The 16,912-nt window shown below is 45.9% G+C and overlaps 1 protein-coding gene across 1 annotated transcript; it reads left to right on the top strand.

Moving 5' to 3' along the window:
• Positions 1-501: 501 nt before the first annotated feature.
• Positions 502-14,670, top strand: LOC128906551 (solute carrier family 22 member 2-like). The gene is made up of 11 exons (XM_054193912.1): positions 502-3,306; positions 5,489-5,592; positions 6,710-6,864; positions 9,046-9,214; positions 10,222-10,336; positions 10,436-10,542; positions 10,641-10,855; positions 11,301-11,409; positions 12,482-12,594; positions 13,684-13,783; positions 14,292-14,670. The coding sequence occupies exons 1-11, from the start codon at positions 2,896-2,898 to the stop codon at positions 14,356-14,358; spliced, it is 1,665 nt and encodes a 554-aa protein (XP_054049887.1). The 5' UTR covers positions 502-2,895; the 3' UTR covers positions 14,359-14,670.
• Positions 14,671-16,912: the final 2,242 nt, after the last annotated feature.

Genomic DNA, 16,912 nt, shown 5'->3' with positions numbered 1-16,912 from the left:
CAAGGAAAAAAAGTTTGGGCCGTTGTTTTCTGATAGCGTAAGTTCTAGCTCTTACGCTGTGGTCCTGGCCATGGTCATTGATTTGAAATGTTGCTGGCAATGAATACAAGTCAAATTTCCTCTAGCAGTCTTGCTCTTCTCCGGGTGTTTCCTAAATTAAATTATGGGCAATGGTAGGGTTTCAAAGCATCGTACAAGTACATGCATTGGTCAGAATTTTTTGAAACTTTTCATTGTTCCTTTTGGCTGGCTTACTCAGTTTCAACAATGGTTTCTTTTTATAAAAACTCCATTTTGAATCAAAATAGTGTAATATAAACTATTCAGCAATTTCAATAAAAGATATGAAGTGGATATTCCAAATCCCACATCTCAAGTCTGGAATCTTTCTTACACTAGTCTGCAATGCTGCTCATCAGCCTGGTGGTACCCTTTTTTGCTGTGATAGCTAACGTCTTAATTGCATCACTCAAAACAAGAACTGATGTTTGATGACAAAGACCTGAAATATATAGGTAAAGCCCCAGTGGCGTGTTCTTTCTTTTATCAGACTTGGGTTTTCTTTCTCTTGTATTGCTACCAGTGAAGCTGTAAATTAGTTTGGTTAAAGCTGTATCTTTTCCTTTTCATACTTAAAACAAAAGCAGTATTTTTCATATTTAGCATTAGGTTAATTTGGGGGAATGAGAGGCTTGACAGTGTGTTTTTAATACTGCTGGTTAACCATTGCACCAGTTCTCTCAGTGGATATTGGAGAATGCTGCTTCCTGTCCCCAGGTCTTCAAGGCTGGCGTCTTGGAATTGTTTGATCCACAAACTGCTGCATGAAATGACTTCCCGTGTGTTCAGGTGTAACACCACACGCTCTCTTCATTGTGACTGTGCATAACGAGGCTTAGGTAGAACAAAGATACTCTGCCGGGAGGTGCTTATCTGAGCAATATCAATGATTTATTTCTGCAGTATCAATGATTTATTTCTAATATGCAGCTGACAGCGGTGCGTGACTTCAGTGCGTTCCAATAGTCTTGGAACTATTGCCCACGCTTTTTCTAGGCATTTGTCGGTAGGCTGACTGAATCTTACCTTGTTCAGAGCTGGATGCGTGACTTGCTTCACCCAACTATTTTTCCAGTAGAATGCTCTGCCTAACCATAGGGAGGGAAGTGTTCTGCGAATGGTGGGGACCAGATGTGTGTGTAAAAATGGCTGGGCCAGGAGCAGAAACCCTGACAGGTAACAGCATGACTCCCTGGGAAGTGTGACGCTGAAGACACCCACCTGCATGGCACAGTGCCACCCAACCCCTGCCTGGACCGCAGAGAGCGTGGTGGGAAATCAGGAAAACAGGCCCAGTCTGGATCTAACTTTTTGAGTTCATGTGGAACTTACGCACACTGTTACCAAACAGTTAAACAAAACTGCTAGGAACAAAGCAACGTGAAGTTTTTTAGGCCTAATGGTTTTAAACTTTACCCAGGCTTCAGTTTTTGGTTTCCTTGACCTCAGATGACTGCATGATGTCCTCCTGGTGAGGGAGGCTGCAGGGACAGGCTGTGAGCATGGAAGCTGCTGTGCACTTGTGTGTCCTCCCCCAGCTCCATGTGGAGCTGCTGCAGGCGTGGGATGGTGTTGTGCTGGGCTTGGGGTAACACAGGAGGAGAGTTCTTGTTACCTTGCTTCAGCTGTTCCTGCCTGAGAAGAGGAGGTAGGAGAGGAGGGGGCATGTCTGTGTGATGCAGTGAATGGTCTTAGAGTGATGCTCTACAAAGCAGCTTTCATAACTGGTTAGGCCACTGTTCCTCTGAGGGCTGATGGGCAGCAAGATCAGGTGAAGAACTGGTTCAGTTTCTGTTCCTGGGCCAGAATGGCCTTCAAAGCTGGTTTATTTTTTGCAATGCATTGAGAGGAGGTCTTTAGTTTTTTTGCCTGGTTGCCTAAACCGTGCAAGTCACTTTCCAGACCACTTTTTGCTTTTTTTGTATCTTCAAAATGTTACCTTCGCGTATGCTTTTCTTTCTGATGTTTTGTTGTCAGCAAAAGGTGTTGGAGTAGCAAGTGTCTATCCGTAGACAGCATGAAGTATCATTGGAGCCTGATATAACTGGATTTTTTGGGGGTGCCCAACGATGAATTCTACCTGAAGTCTTACAGGTCTTACAGTTCTGTAGTAAGAAATAGCTGTTTTGGCCATAAGTATTTTATATTGTGGTTTCCCAAAGCTCTTCCCAGTGTGTAATTCCTTAGTGAATGCTTTCTATCTTTTTGTATCACTGCAAAGATTATGGTCAAGTGAAAATTGTGTGCCCCGATGTGGGTGGGAGGAGTTTTCCTTGGAAATGGAGAGTGAGGGTGGCTGCAGGGGTGAGACATACACGATACTGGAGTTTGTGGGAAAACTGTTCCTTTACCATTACATGGCTCCATGTAGAGAATGCAATTTCACCTGTTCTTTATAGAACCTGGTTGATAAGACTTGTTCATGTGTGGTGCCCAGCAACTGCTACACTAAACTTTTCATTTGTTTGCACGCTGGTAGAATTTTCCATCTACACTACTCCTTAAAATGCCTCTTCTTTGAGGAGCTGGTTTGGCTAACAAAAAAAACCCCCTGCAACCTGAAGTGCTGTGGCCGCTAGTGACTTTTCTGGAGAAAAGGAAAATATGTGCTCTGATTAGGGGTTAAATGTAAATTCTCCCTGGGTGAATTAAGGTCTGATTTCAAACGAAACCTTAAAAAATAAAGCTTGCAACATGTAGTTTAATAATTTATGGAGTTAGTCTTGACTTTTGGTCAAATGTCTTTGTTACTTAAATAGCTTTGCTGCCAACTAAATATATCAGTGCTGCAGAGAAGACCTAGATGAGGTTTTTTGGGGTGGTTTTGATGCCAAAATGCCAACCCTAGATGACATTTTGGAGAATGTTGGAGAATTTGACAGGTTCCAGAAGCAAACCTTCTTTGTCCTGTGTTTGCTTTCTGCTGCCTTCACCCCGGTGTACGTGGGTGTCGTCTTCTTCGGGTTGACCCCCGAGCATCGCTGCCTCAGCCCCGGGGTGGCTGAGCTGAGCCAGCGGTGCGGCTGGAGCCCGGAGGAGCGGCTGAATCACACGGTTCCTGAGTGGGGTGGCCATGGGGCCAGTTTCATCAGCCGCTGCAGGAGGTACGAGGTGGACTGGAACGCCACGGGCATCAGCTGCACCGACCCCCTCAGCAGCCTGGTGGGCAACCGGAGTGCTGTCCCCCTCGGTCCCTGCCGGGACGGCTGGGTCTATGACTCCCCAGGGACCTCTCTCGTGACGGAGGTAAAAACAAATACCCCCCCCTTCCCTTACCCCCTGCGTTACAGACCAGCTGAGGGAGGTGGGAGAGGGTTGACGTAACCTAGGCTGTGTTGAAATGACGCCCGCTTACCTGGAGGTGGGGATCCTCTTGCTGCGAGCTGTCCTTGCTGTGGAGCGCTGCCCTGGCTGCTCGGGAGGCTTATATCTCCAGCTGGGGGAGCAAAGCATATTTCGGCAAATAAACCCCTAGGCAGATAAAGTCCAATTCTGAATGAAACTCCGGTCATGGGAGAGGTGCGATTGGCGGAGGTGTGCAAACAGTGCTGGGGGCGGGGGGGGGGGGGGGGGTGTTGGAGCAGCCCCTCGCAGCACTGCAAACAAAACCAGCCCAGCCCCAAGCGGGCACCCTGCACACACACCCCCATCTTCCTGGGATCCGCGCCCAGCTGTGACCCTTTTGGTTCCGTCTCCCCCTTTTTTTTTTTCTTTTTTATGAAGAAACTCCTTTAAAGTTTGTTTCAAATGCAATGGAATGACTATGGGTCATTGATTCCTTAATTCATTTATTCCTTAATTTGGAAATAAATTGCAGCAAATCCGACAGCTGGTTTGTGTTCTCAGGAGATGTGTGAATAAACTGAAAATGGTATTTAAGCTACTCAAGGTACTTCGGGGTTTCAGGCCCTTTAACTTTAAAAGCAAATCAGTATCTGGGATGACAAACTTGATTTTGTCATAGAGAGTTCCACCAAGTTTTTAGAGATGGTGGAAATCAGAATTCTTTCTCCCATATATCTAACACAAACACAGGAGCAGGTAAATTCTGTGCTCTAGCAACTTCAGCTCCTACAGTTTTCGAAGAGGTTGGAGCTAGATTTTTTGGGTGCTGTATTGTTAGTGTACTTCTTCCAGCAAAGTATGGCCCGTGTGATATTTAGGTGAGGAAGTGAGACGCCTCAAACGGAGGGTGACCCAGGACTCCTACAAAGCAGCAGCGCAGCAGGCACATCTCGCTGCAAAAGGCTCGAGCAGATGCTGTGCTCCAGGTGCCCCTGCCATGAATGATCTCTTGAGGCTGTGGGAAGCAGAAAACTTGCAGAGTCTGTGTGGATTTGTGCAGTCACGCTCTCACACCAGTAACCTTCCCTTTTCTTCCGGAGGGGGTGCAAGGCCAGGCCCATGGGTGGTTTCCCTCACAGGACGTCCAGAAACATCACGCGCCTCGGTGTGCGTTTTGGCAACGGGTTTTTCTTCTGGATGTGAACTGTGTCTGTGAAAGCTCTCGGGCTCTGTTATGTTGTCCCTTGCTCTGGCAGCTAAGCAAGGGAAAGAATAGCACAGAGTGAAGCATGTTACTTTGCTCGAAGGAATGAAGAATGGAAGAATAACCTCATGGGAAGCCCCACAGAACATCAGGAAGAGTATCTGGTTTTATGTTGATTAAAGATGCATAGCTTTAAATAAACCCAGTTTACCAGAAGGGATTCTCAGTCGTGTTAGGACAGCTTTTTGAAATAACTTATTCTCCAGTGGCTCTTACGTACATCTACGTAAGTAAGATAAGGGAACTAAGGCCAGATGGCAAATATATGTGTGTAGCCATGTGGTATAAAGCCTGGCCTTGGATACAAAATACCTGATTGCCAGACACATTAGGCTGTAGGACAATTTAGTTGAGCAAAAGGCCAGCGCAGAGAGAAAACGCTGTGGGCTCAGGGGCAGATGCAGATACCTCCTCCCACCCTCCTTCGGGGAGCCGGTGCTCCACGGGAAGCTTCTGCAAGCATCTGGGGTACCTTTAGTGAAGGCATCATCCTTAGTCCCGAGTGGTCTGCAGGGACTACTGTGACATGCAAGGGTATGTTCACCATTAGCTGTAAAAAAACTCATTTGGTCCATGCGGATTTGATCAACAAGGCCTAACACAAATTAGGGTCCCGATCTTGACAGGTAATAACTCATTTATGTTCTTTCCAGTAACAAGAAATGAGACATGAATGGGAAGTACCAGAAAACTGCTCAAGGGCTTGATCCTGTTTTTAATGTTGGAGGCTTAATTAAGTCAGTAAGGTTTCTGGGTGCTGATAAAATGGTCATTGACCCAGAAACAAATTTAAATCTTTAACTGAAGCGAAGGAAACTTGTGGATGTGAGCCAGCTCCTCATTTCACTCTCTTGCATCTAACTGTGGTTGCTCCTTTAGTTTAACCTGGTGTGTGAGGACTCCTGGAAGCTGGACCTCTTTCAGTCTGCTGTGAATGCTGGGTTTTTCATTGGCTCCATAAACATTGGCTACATAGCAGACAGGTACGTGTGGGCTGACAGTACTACCTCTGACCTCCCTTATCGGTGTTCAGCAGCTAAGCTTAGATAAAGGCAGAGGAAGGTTGTGCAACTGCTAACATCTCTGCTCTCCTCAAAATAAGGTCAATCACCTCGAGGTTCAGCCTCGTGGCTGACATGGGCCAGTACTCTGTCTCTTAGGCCGTACCTGGTGGTTTGTACAAATCTCCTGCTGGCGAGTCCGGCAGAGCCCACGAGGACTATTTTGGGTCTGTGTATGTACACCTCAAACTCCCTGCCGTGCCACACCAGAGCCCCGGGGTGTTAACTGGAGCTGGGACACGCTGGTTTGGAGCCCCCACTTGATCTGTCACACTCTGTGTGGCTGCAGCTTGAAAACATCTTGCCTCCTTTGGAGAAGCTTTGAAACAGTAGACGCAGAGGTTGCCAGATAGGTACGGCAGCAGGCACTGTGAAAAAGCAGAAATCCCTGTGTCCTGGCATCTTCAGTTCCCTGTTCAGAGACAGCCGCCCTAGCCCAGGCGGCTGGGGTTAAAAAGAAACAAATGGCAGTATTTGAAGTCCTTTTCCCCCCTGGCCCCAGCCTTGTTCCCCTCCTGCCTAGGGCTGTTAGTGCAGCAGGCTCTGAGTTCCTCCAGCAGAGAAATGCAGCCCACTTGTGAAAAGATCCATACATACTAGATTTTTAGAGATTAAGGTTGTGGTATATAAATCTGGTGCACACAGACAGATCAGAATCATAATACTAACCCATACTTATTTTTCACCCCCATCATAAATAAATAAATTACTAAGCTGCCTGTTCTGAAATTCAGGCATAACAGTCCCAATCCAAGTATAAGTAAATACAGGACTATTGTTCTTCAACTTGGGAAACTTTTCTTTTTCCTGAAAGCCTTTGGGAATTGCAGAGGAATTGGCACAGTAATTTTTCAGGGAATAGAAAAGCAGATAAGTGAGTAATGGGCTAAGAATAAAAGTCAGTATGTATCTATCCCTTGTGTATCAAAGTTGTATTACTATTTTTTTTTTTAAAGATGCACAAAGCTCTTACTAGTTTACACCACCTGTGTTTTCATGACTAGTGTTTTGCTTTACACGTTATTATCTCCCAATCCAGGTTTGGTCGTAAATTTTGCCTCTTAAATACAATCCTTGCAAACGTTATCTGTGGAATCCTTCTGGTCTTCGTGCCCACTTACCTGTGGATAGTCATCCTCCGGTTCTTGCAAGGGCTGGTCAGCAAGGGCTGCTGGACCGCGGGCTACATCCTGGGTGAGTTCAGACCTTTTCCCAGGAGCAAGACTGGCTGCAGAAGATGAAGGGGAGGGTAAAAAAAACCCAAACCCAAAAACCTCGAACAAAAGCTATTTAAAAAATGCCTCCCATGGTGTTTTATCAAGGAGTTTTCTCCCTCTTTGACTTCTCAGGATTTTTTTCCAAGCACTGTCATTAGGGAGAAGCAACAGTAGCCTTCAAAGCTCAAGCAAGCGATGGTATATTAGGGCTGTTACCTCAAGATAGGCTTTCCCCTATAGTGCAGCTCCCCTTTGCAGATCTGGGCGCCGGGGCCCCTCTCCCTCCCCTTGGGCACTGGCTGGGGAAGGTGACAGCCCTGGGGCAGACCGCAGCCGCTCCAGCCCGGTCGCAGACGGGGTGATGACAGAGGAGGCCATTAAAGAAGCAGGCAGAGGGTGGGAAGCATTGGAGGTATTTTTATGACACAAAGAGTATTAAAGGGCAAACAGAGGCTTTACAGCCTAAAAATAACTGAAGAAGAGCATGTACTTGCTGAGGAAAAGACAAGCTGTTTGGGTATCTGTGCACTTGTCTGAGTGGTAGCCAACGTGGGGGATTGCAGAGCGGTGCGAGGAGCTGGGCTGGGCTGATGCCTCTCCCAGTGCTTTGCACCGATGGGGTCTGGTGGTGAAGCACGGCTACGGGGCAGCAGGGTTGGGGCCAGCTCAGGACCGCTTTCTGGTGCGTGGTAGAGCTGCCTGGAACTTCTCTGGTGTGGAGTTCAGGCTCTTGCCAAAAATACCTAACACCAAGCAATCACCAAAGAAGGAAATTAAATATTTTGAATGCTGCCCAATAGACCCTTATCTGGATTAGGATGTCAGGTGGCTCTACCAAATAGCTCTGAGTGATCTGCTTCACTGTGATAGTGGAAAAAAGGTAAATGTCAAGACCCTAAACTTCTATTAAGTCTCTTAGTGGGGACATCTTGCTAATGTAGTTATCCAGATGTCTGATATAAATAAAATAAAAACATCTAGCCCACAGTCCAGACCATCTTCTGCCAAGACATGATTGTTCCTTCCTGTGCATATTCTAGATGCCTGCTTGGCCTCTTAAATATTTTTCATGCATAAATGAAATTTTCATCACCTCTTCTGGGGAACTTCATGCCATTTTAGAGCATAAAATCCCTGTCAGGACAACGACTTGCCCTATCCTGATGTTTTCCCTCAGCTACAACTTGTTGCTTCTGTATTCTCCTTGAAACTCTCTCATGAGAGAGAAGTCACCCAGAATCAGCCCCAAAGCCCCTTCAAACTTGTATCCTCTCCCTAAGGGTGGCCAATACTGAATGCCCAGGGAAGGGTACAAGGACAGAGCAACCTTGTTGTCACACTCTCCTGGGATGCTTCTCGGACCTTCAGCGGCTTTTGGCTAAGTCCTACTGAGCCTGGGGAGATGTCTTTGTCTCTGTGCATCATTTGGCCCAGCAGTATTAGCTAATCCATGGCTCCACAACACAGCACTTCCTTCAATTGCTAAATAATTGCTTTCTGTTTTTTTTTTTTTTAATCGGTTTATTTTCTTGAAAACACACAACCGGATGAAAATTTTGAGCGTGTTTGTGCTTGCCTGCTGGAATAGTTACTTTTAGCTTTGTATCAACAAGACTTAACCTGTGGGGCTATCCTGTGATGTGCAGTTGCAAAGCGCAGGTGAGTTGTGAAGCCATCCTGACCGGGAAGCTGTACGCCATCCCGTGGTACCAGCATTTCCTGTATACTTGGAGTGAGATGCAGGCTGAAAGGCCGCACTTAAAAAACAAAATATGATGCTTTGTTATTGGGTTGGAGACTTCAGGTAGGTTGGTGTTAGATTTTTACAACAAAATCCATCTGTGCGTGTTGAGGAATGTTTGATTTACTTGGATGCTCCCGTGACAGAGGACACTACTGGATGCCTTAGGCCAGTGTAAGAGCAGGAGCAGTGTTTTCTCTGCTGAGAGTCTGGGTGACAGAAAAGCAAACCTTCCTCTGCTAGCACCGGGGGATTTTTGTCTGGAGGCTTTATGCCAGGAAGCCCAGTATTACCAAGACGGTTTCTTCAGGTCATTAACATGGCATTGGTCTTCCAGCCTCCCTGCACAGCAAGTTACTGCTGTGCTGGGTGGTCATGGCTGAGCTGTCATTCACCTGTCTCTCTGCTGGCTTGCAGTGACGGAAGTCGTCGGTCCGAAGTACCGGAGGACGGTGGGCATCCTCTACCAGACAGCCTTCTCCGTTGGGCTCCTGGTCTTCGATGCCATTGCTTACGCCATCCCTCACTGGCGGTGGCTGCAGCTCACCGTCACCCTGCCGAGCTGCTTCTTCCTCCTCTACTACTGGTAAATGGGCTTTCATTGTACCTCTGCCCACAACCCAAAACCCAGCTGCTTCTGCCTCACAGGGCCTGATATGGAGGGAGATTTGGCACTGCTTTCCGGCTGTGCGCGCCTCTTAATGCAAAGAGGAGGCACACAGCAAAAAAGCAGAGGGCAATAGGCCCCCTCAGCAACTGAGATTTCATTGCATCTTAACCTGCGCACCCCACCTGACATGTTTAAAAGACAGACCATTTTGAAAAATACTGGGGGAGGATAGTTTAATATCATATTATTATCTTCATTTAGCATTTCATAAAGGAAAAGAAATACCTTGACATAACTTAATGGATCCTACACTGAAAAGATGGCTATTGAGAGGCTGTTGAATGCTAACATAACTGTAACAGGTTGTTTACATGTTTGGGGTTTTTTTTAAGGAAAAAAAAAAGTCACAGCTTTTTGTGGAGCAACCAAAGAAGGCCATGTGGGTTCATCTTTATTTTGGATTCTTTCCTCTCTCTTTGATTGATATTTTTCAGTTTGAGTGCTTTGATTTGAGAAATTGTCTGGATGGGTTCAGAGGTTCGGAATAATGAAAGACATTCATTGTCTTCCTTTTTCTGTATTTGTGAATTGGCAAGCCAGTTCTAGCTTGTTTCCTACTTCTTAACCTGTGATGGCACAACTGGAAAATGACTGCCTAAGTGGAGCCAGTTTGTGGTGAACAGGCTGAATAACATGATAGCACTACTCTCACTCAAAGCCCTTCCCTGATTGATTTATCTTTAGGAAACTCATCTCTGAGTAAAGCCATTTACACAACTGCTTCTCTTCCCATTTCAGCAGCGGGATACCCTACTTTTCCTGAGGGGGGGGAAAGAGGGGAGACATAAAAAAAAAAACCCAACCAAACAAAGAAAAATCTCACCTGCCTCTATTCAACCAAAGCCCTCTCGTGACAGTCTCCATACATGGAAGGACTATATGAACTTTGTTTTGGTATATAATAGCATCCACTTGCATTGTAGGTGCCTCCCAGAGTCTCCCAGGTGGTTGATCTCTCAAGGCAAAAATGACAAAGCTATGAGAATTGTCAGTGATATGGCTAAAAAAAATCGGAAAAAGATGCCTTCCCATTTTGAGGTGAGCTCAGGGTTTGCTTATGCATGTAAGCAAGCATTGTGATAGTTCCTTCCATCAGTTCCTCCCAGTAGAAGTAACTTTGTACTGGCTCTTCCACAGGATATTAAATTTGAAGAGGAAGATGTTGGAAAGCAGAGTCCTTCACTCATCGACCTTGTCAGGACACCACAGATGAGAAAAAACACATTAATTTTGATGTACAACTGGTAAGAAGATAATGTTGGAGAGCTGGTTAAAAAGGCTCCCGCAGGACACAGACCTCGGTCGTCCAACTAATGAAGCCGGGATGCTCTTCTCTGCCCAGGTTCACAAGCTCCGTCCTCTACCAGGGGCTCATCATGCACATGGGAGTAGCTGCTGGGAACATGTATCTGGATTTCCTCTATTCTGCCCTTGTTGAGTTCCCAGCTGCCTTCATCATCATCGTCACCATCGACCGTGTTGGGCGGCGCTACCCCTGGGCTGCGTCAAACCTGGTGGCTGGGGCCGCCTGTCTTGTCACAGCCCTGATCCCAGAGGGTGAGTCACCTGCCCGTGGCCATGTGGTGGCTTCCATGAGGCCATGTGGTGGCTTCCCACTCCAGCATTGCCCCCTGGGAACAGCACCCACCTCTCCTTCCCTTTTCCCAAGGTCCACAAACCCATGCCTGCCATTGGGTGCTGCCTCCCTGACTCTTGGTAGTGCTCCCACTGCAGAAGTGAAATGAGGTTCATTTGTAGCACTGCTAATAATAAATCTCAAAGCACCTGGGTCCCCTGTGCTGCTTTGGGAAGGTCCCTGTGCCACAGCTCATGTGGTGCTGGCTGTTCCCATTCCCTCATTCACACAGGTGAAAGAAGGCCCAATAAAAACATCAAGTGACATGGGATCAGAGGTCGACCCTGAAATAACAGTGGTGTATTAACTGACTCGTGCCGAATCACTGGGATATTTTTAAACGCGTCGAATGCATTTTCTTTGCAGACATACATTGGCTAAAAGTGATTGCTGCTTGCATCGGGAGAATGGGAATCACGATGGCTTTTGAAATGGTTTGCTTTGTAAACACTGAGTTGTATCCAACATACATCAGGTAGGTGCATCCTTCTCCCCATTGGCATTTGGCCTGGAAGCAAATAGTTGAGGCCAATGTGTATGTTACACTTTATGCTAAAATAAGTTACCCTCAAATGCTTCAGAACTACACGGGTACTGCTGAACATAAAGTAGGTGGAGCATAGGTAAAATGCTTTTAAAAAGTAGAGTCATGAAGACAACAGATGTGCTTTAAGGCAGATGAAAACTCATGAGACTGAAATAAAGGGAAAAGTGGAGACAACGGCGGTGGATGACGGTTCTGAAGTCCCACATAGTGCTTGGGTTTGTATCTTGTTTGATTCAAAATAACATTTAAATGGATCTGTCCAGAGTGGAGTCTGCTATGGAGAATGCATGTTAACTCAAGCCCTTCACCTGAGGACTGAATTTTTTTCCCCCCTATTTCTAAGCGTGCTGCAGGGTGAATAGCTCAGAAGTAGATGTGTGCTGCAGAAATGTGAAGCTTGGGAGTTAATTCTTCTTCAAAATTTCCTTTCTACCCCATGACTGAATGCTGTTGCCTGCAGAGAAGATGTTTGCACTGACAAGATGAATCTTACTCCTCCTTTCTTCATTGGGGACACACTGATTTTATGATGAAATCACGAGACTCTATTAATCTTATTTCTCTATTCGTAATGAGTACAGTGGAGTTTAAAATTTTACTAATGGTGTCTAGCAAACAGAAGAATCGTTTGCCACACTTTGCACTAGATCACCTAAGATGAACTGAAGCTAATGGTTTTACATTTTTACTGTATCCGGAGACTCCCGTCAGACGCTTCGGGCCTGATTCTCTTCTATCTTTAACCTTGGCAATTTGGTTACAACTGTGAAAACACAGATATACCCTCCTGTTCCTATTTGCTAAGCTTTTTATTCTTGTGATACTTAGGTCTAAATGACTCCTAGATGTGCCCACCAGTGGAAAACTAGGGCTTAGCAAATTGCTTTGCCATTTTGTGGTCTGCTGAGCTGCATGCCCTGTGCAAGGGTCAGAACTGTGATCCATGCCCTTCCGTCTGCAGTGCTGTGACGCTAACGTGATTTCTTTGCTGTTGAACCAGGAACCTCGGTGTGATGGTCTGCTCCTCCTTGTGTGATGTTGGAGGAGTCATCGTCCCGTTCATCGTCTACAGACTAGTGGAAGTCTGGCACGATCTGCCGCTGATAGTCTTCAGTAAGTGCCACCTTACCTCCTCGCTGGCTGCTCCTGGGGTGCAGCGGCAGGGCCCAAGTTTCAAAAGGAGGGAAAAGCAGCTGAGGCTCAATTTGAGTTGCCTCAAATGCAGCAGAAGCCTCTTCCGCTCTACAAAGGCCATAGTCTTCAGTTTATAACAACCTGGAGCTTGTTTATGCATTCATGTCTCCTTTGCCCTTATTATTGTTCCTTGCACTTTAAAGGAAGCTAGAGGTGAACACAAGTTCAACAGATGGCAAAGAAAGAGCTAAGAAGCGTTCTAAAGTTTTGATGAGACTAATATTTTCATGAATTCCAATCTGATCAATTACTGCTCTTCTGTGAGGTATATTGTCTCAGTCCAGGAGCCAAAACCTAGAGTTTCACGTAATTGCCTGTTTAATGGAGTACTAGTGTGGCTGTTACACTTCAACTTTTCTGACAGTCTGTTAAATGGCTGTTCTCCAGCTATATGGAAAGGGTTTGGTAAAAAAATGCAAGATGAGAGTTTGCAGGCTAGTGACCTGAATTCTCAGGTCATGGTCTGCAAAACTTTTCTGAATCTTTAGATCAGCACACTATTTATAGAAAAATGTCTTGAATGGCAATATGCAGCTTCTAACAGACATCGTGTTTAGGAGAGTGCTTGGTAGATTTAAAATACGGACACCAAACACATGCAAAGTGGGTAAAAGAAAATATCAGTGGAGAAGTTAATCACATTGTGTAAGTATTTTCTAAATCTTGGTAGGTACATGGCAGAAAAATTGAATCCGTTTCCTGGCATATGCTCAGACTAGAAAGGGAGAGGGTTCTTTCCCTTTTACAGTTGTCTGTCCAGCCTGAGATGTTGTAGTTCAGTGCATAACTCATAACTGAGCTTGTCTCATTGCTGTCTCCACATGGCTGCCACGTCCTCCAGAGGTGGCATGCTGGTTTTGCATATAGAGCCTTAACGTGCACATCTTGTATGAAGAACAAAATAAAATGCCATTTATGAGTCCTTTTGTGCCAGGCAGTAGAAAGTGGTGTATATGCTGGAAATTGGTATGTGCTAACAAGGTCTTTGTGCATCTGTTCGATTTGAAGCTGTTCTTGGCTTGATTGCGGGGGGATTGGTGTTGCTTCTACCTGAAACTAAAGGAAGAGTTTTGCCTGAGACTGTTGAAGATGTTGAAAACTTTCACGGGTGAGTCAGGATGATGAACTCTTAGCAGCTTTCACTTGAAATTGTGTAAAATCCCTGCCCAGAGCTCCCTGGGGGGAAGACCAGCGGTTACTTGTCTGCCTCTTACCCTTCCAAGAATTTGCTAGTTAATTCCCAGACTCTAGCTGGAGCGTTTTTCTTTTTACCAGTTGTCTACCTAGGCATCTGAAAACAAGCAGCATAGGCCTTTACTGGCCTGTGAATAGCTGCACTAGTCTCTCAAGTCTGCTGCAACACTATTATAAATGTTATTTGTGCTTAAAAAACCTAACTGATCTTGTGGAACAGAAGAGGGCATTCTTGATAGCAGCTGTTCACGTGGTGAGTGAAGCACCAGTATCTACTGAGGAGCCAGAGCAAATCTAGAGGATTTGAGCATTAGCTGCTCATTTTCTCTGGGAAGAGGCAGGGCAAGTGAAGAACTTGTCGTTAGCTGCTCACTGAACACCTTCATTCCTGGTTTGCTGCTCATGTCTTGTTATTCTTGCAGGCAAAGTGCTCCAAAGGCCAAAAAGATTTATCTCCATGTCCAAACATCAGAAGCAGCGCATGACTGAAGAAGGCATAACTCTCTCTGCGTAGCCTGCTTTAAGGCACTAGTATGGAAAGGCAAATTGGAATAAATACTTTCTTCTGTCTTGCTTCTTTTTTTTTTTTTTTTTTTAGCTGCCTAACCTTTATTTACAATGTTGGATTGTCCCTATTAATTGCATAGCTGCTTCCCTCTCTGTACGCTATAATATAAATACGTTTCAGAGCTGGAAACTCTTCATACCAGCTGTGTGGACCTCAACATGAGGGCAGATCTTAACTTGAGGATGGTAGGTCCATCCCAACAAAACTTTATAAGCCTCTATGAAGTCTGACTTTGGTGTAATAAAACAGATATTTACTTCTGTTATGGAGTCGAGATGACTACAAACCTCATACAGTCTTGGTACAACTTACAACATATTTGCACAGATTTTTTGTTTTGCTAGTCTTCATGTGTTATGGTGTTCATGTGAGTCCATGTGCCTGTACAGTAACCTTCATTGGGGATTTTATTATCTTTCCTCAAACTCACAAATTTGGGCATGTGGCAACTCCACAGTATGAAAAGGAGTGCATGGGAGAAAGACTCATAGTTCTTCATGAAGTAATAGCTTTGCTCAGTTTTCAATGTGTAACCACTAAGTTTTCTTGTCTTAATATCATCTTCATCGAGCATAATCTGCATCTCTTTTGTGTTTGTTTTTTTTTTTTTTTGTACAAAACTGTTTTCCTAAGCCTCCATAGCATTATAAATGTGTGCATGCACAGACATGCAGAATTTTATTAAAAAACCCATTATTTTGAGACTCCAGTCAGGGTGTGAAAAGCATTACAGCTGCCAGGGGACTGAGAGCCCACCGGTCCTGCACCACTGGAGGCTTAGGATGGGGCTGGGGCCAGGACAGAGCTGTATCTCTCGTGTTTTGAGGGCCAGCCCTGCGGAGGCACCCCTTTGCAGTGAGCTGGGCTCAAGCTCAGGGACCTGCAGGACTCTGAGATGGGATTTGTCCAGGGGGTCCTGTGCCCTGCGGAGCACTGGGGCAATGCTGGGTCTGCCAAGAAATACCCAGCACCTTTCACAATTTTCCTAGTCCTTTCCACTTAGCAGCTGTGACAGTCTTGTGGTTGCAAAAGAAAACAGGCACAGTGGTACTGTGGCTGCCTTTCACTGTTTCTGTCATGTTGGTCCCTAGCGCTGTTGGGGAACGCTGGTTTTCAATAAGGATGTTGTGCGGGGCGCAAGGTACTGCTGACATTTAACAATCATCTGCAGGGACAGAGCTTCCAGCTGAGCAAAGTGTTGCTGGACTCTCGCAAGCAGTGTGCTGTTCCCCCAGGATCGCTTCTCAGTGCGGCAGGAGGGTGATCGTGCCCTTGCTTTCAACTGGCCTGAGCTCCAGTTAGTGTCCAGTGTTGCTGTGAGGGCCTCAAAGGCAAGGAGCATGTTGTCCAGCAAAGTGGGGCCAATGATGAGGTTGCTCTGAAAAGGTAAGGAGAGATTATGGGCAAAAGAAGGACATGGGGGATGTAATTATGTGTCCTGTGGAGCTGGTGTCCTGCTGTGATTGCAGAGATGTCTCTGCTCTGCAACAAAATAAATCTGGCAGAACAGCTGCCTTTATTATAGTTCATCGATTTAAAACCTGTTGAAAACTCTGTGCAGAAAGAAAAAGGGGGAGGAGGCAAGAAGTCAAGCACAGCAACTACAGGGATGAATAAATGAGTAACTACAAAAGCTGACTCTCAAAACCCTTACCCATCACACTGGCATTCTTTTCCATAAGCGCTGCAACCGCCACAGCAGGAGCTGCAGATGTGGCAGGCTCTGGCCTGCCTTTGCTTCACAGTTTCCTACAAGTTATATCAGCATTTGCTCCTGGTGGCACCTTCATGAGCACAAGGGAAAATGTGCTTCATTGATTTCCTTGCTGGAGACCTTGTAAACTCGTGTGTTGCTTCCTGGATTTGGGAAGTCAATGAAACATGTCAAATCTGGTCCAGCTGCACTTGGCTGCTCTCAAAGTGCAGAGAGCTTTTGTGTGGTGGGAGTGTGGTAGGAGTAGATCTCCTCCAGGCTTATGAGACAAGCTGTCTCACATCCTGCCTTAAATAAAACACTGGTTTTCCAGCTTCTCTTCCCATTAATAGCAGCTGAAGCTTGTCTGGTCCTGGGGCTGCTGGAGTGTAACCGGCTCAGTGGTAGGGCTATCCCTGGAACTTGGGAAGGAGCCCTTCAGGGCCCAGCCCTTGGCTGGCTCAGGCAACCCAGGGAGTGCCTTGACATGGCTGTGTCCAGGTCCGTGGAAGTGAGACCGCCCTTTCAAGAAGACCTTGTCCCCTGCCTGACTACTTAAAACCACAGTAAAAGGGCTTTGTTAAAAGAAAACACAAAAACTCCGTGTTTCAGGGTACCCACCAACCTTCACTAAATGGATTTTAGGAAGAATTGCTCTTTACTTTTTACAAAGTTTCTGGTGTTCTCCCCCATACCATCTGATGGTCTTGATTGCAGGTGTGGTCCAGGGCAGCACTTTGTAAGGACATGTCCTCTGTTATTGCTGTCAACACCAACATCTA

Source organism: Rissa tridactyla, chromosome 3 (assembly GCF_028500815.1).
Source record: "Rissa tridactyla isolate bRisTri1 chromosome 3, bRisTri1.patW.cur.20221130, whole genome shotgun sequence".
NCBI classification, from domain to species: Eukaryota; Metazoa; Chordata; class Aves; order Charadriiformes; family Laridae; genus Rissa; species Rissa tridactyla.
This window is presented reverse-complemented; position numbering and strand designations above follow the sequence as displayed.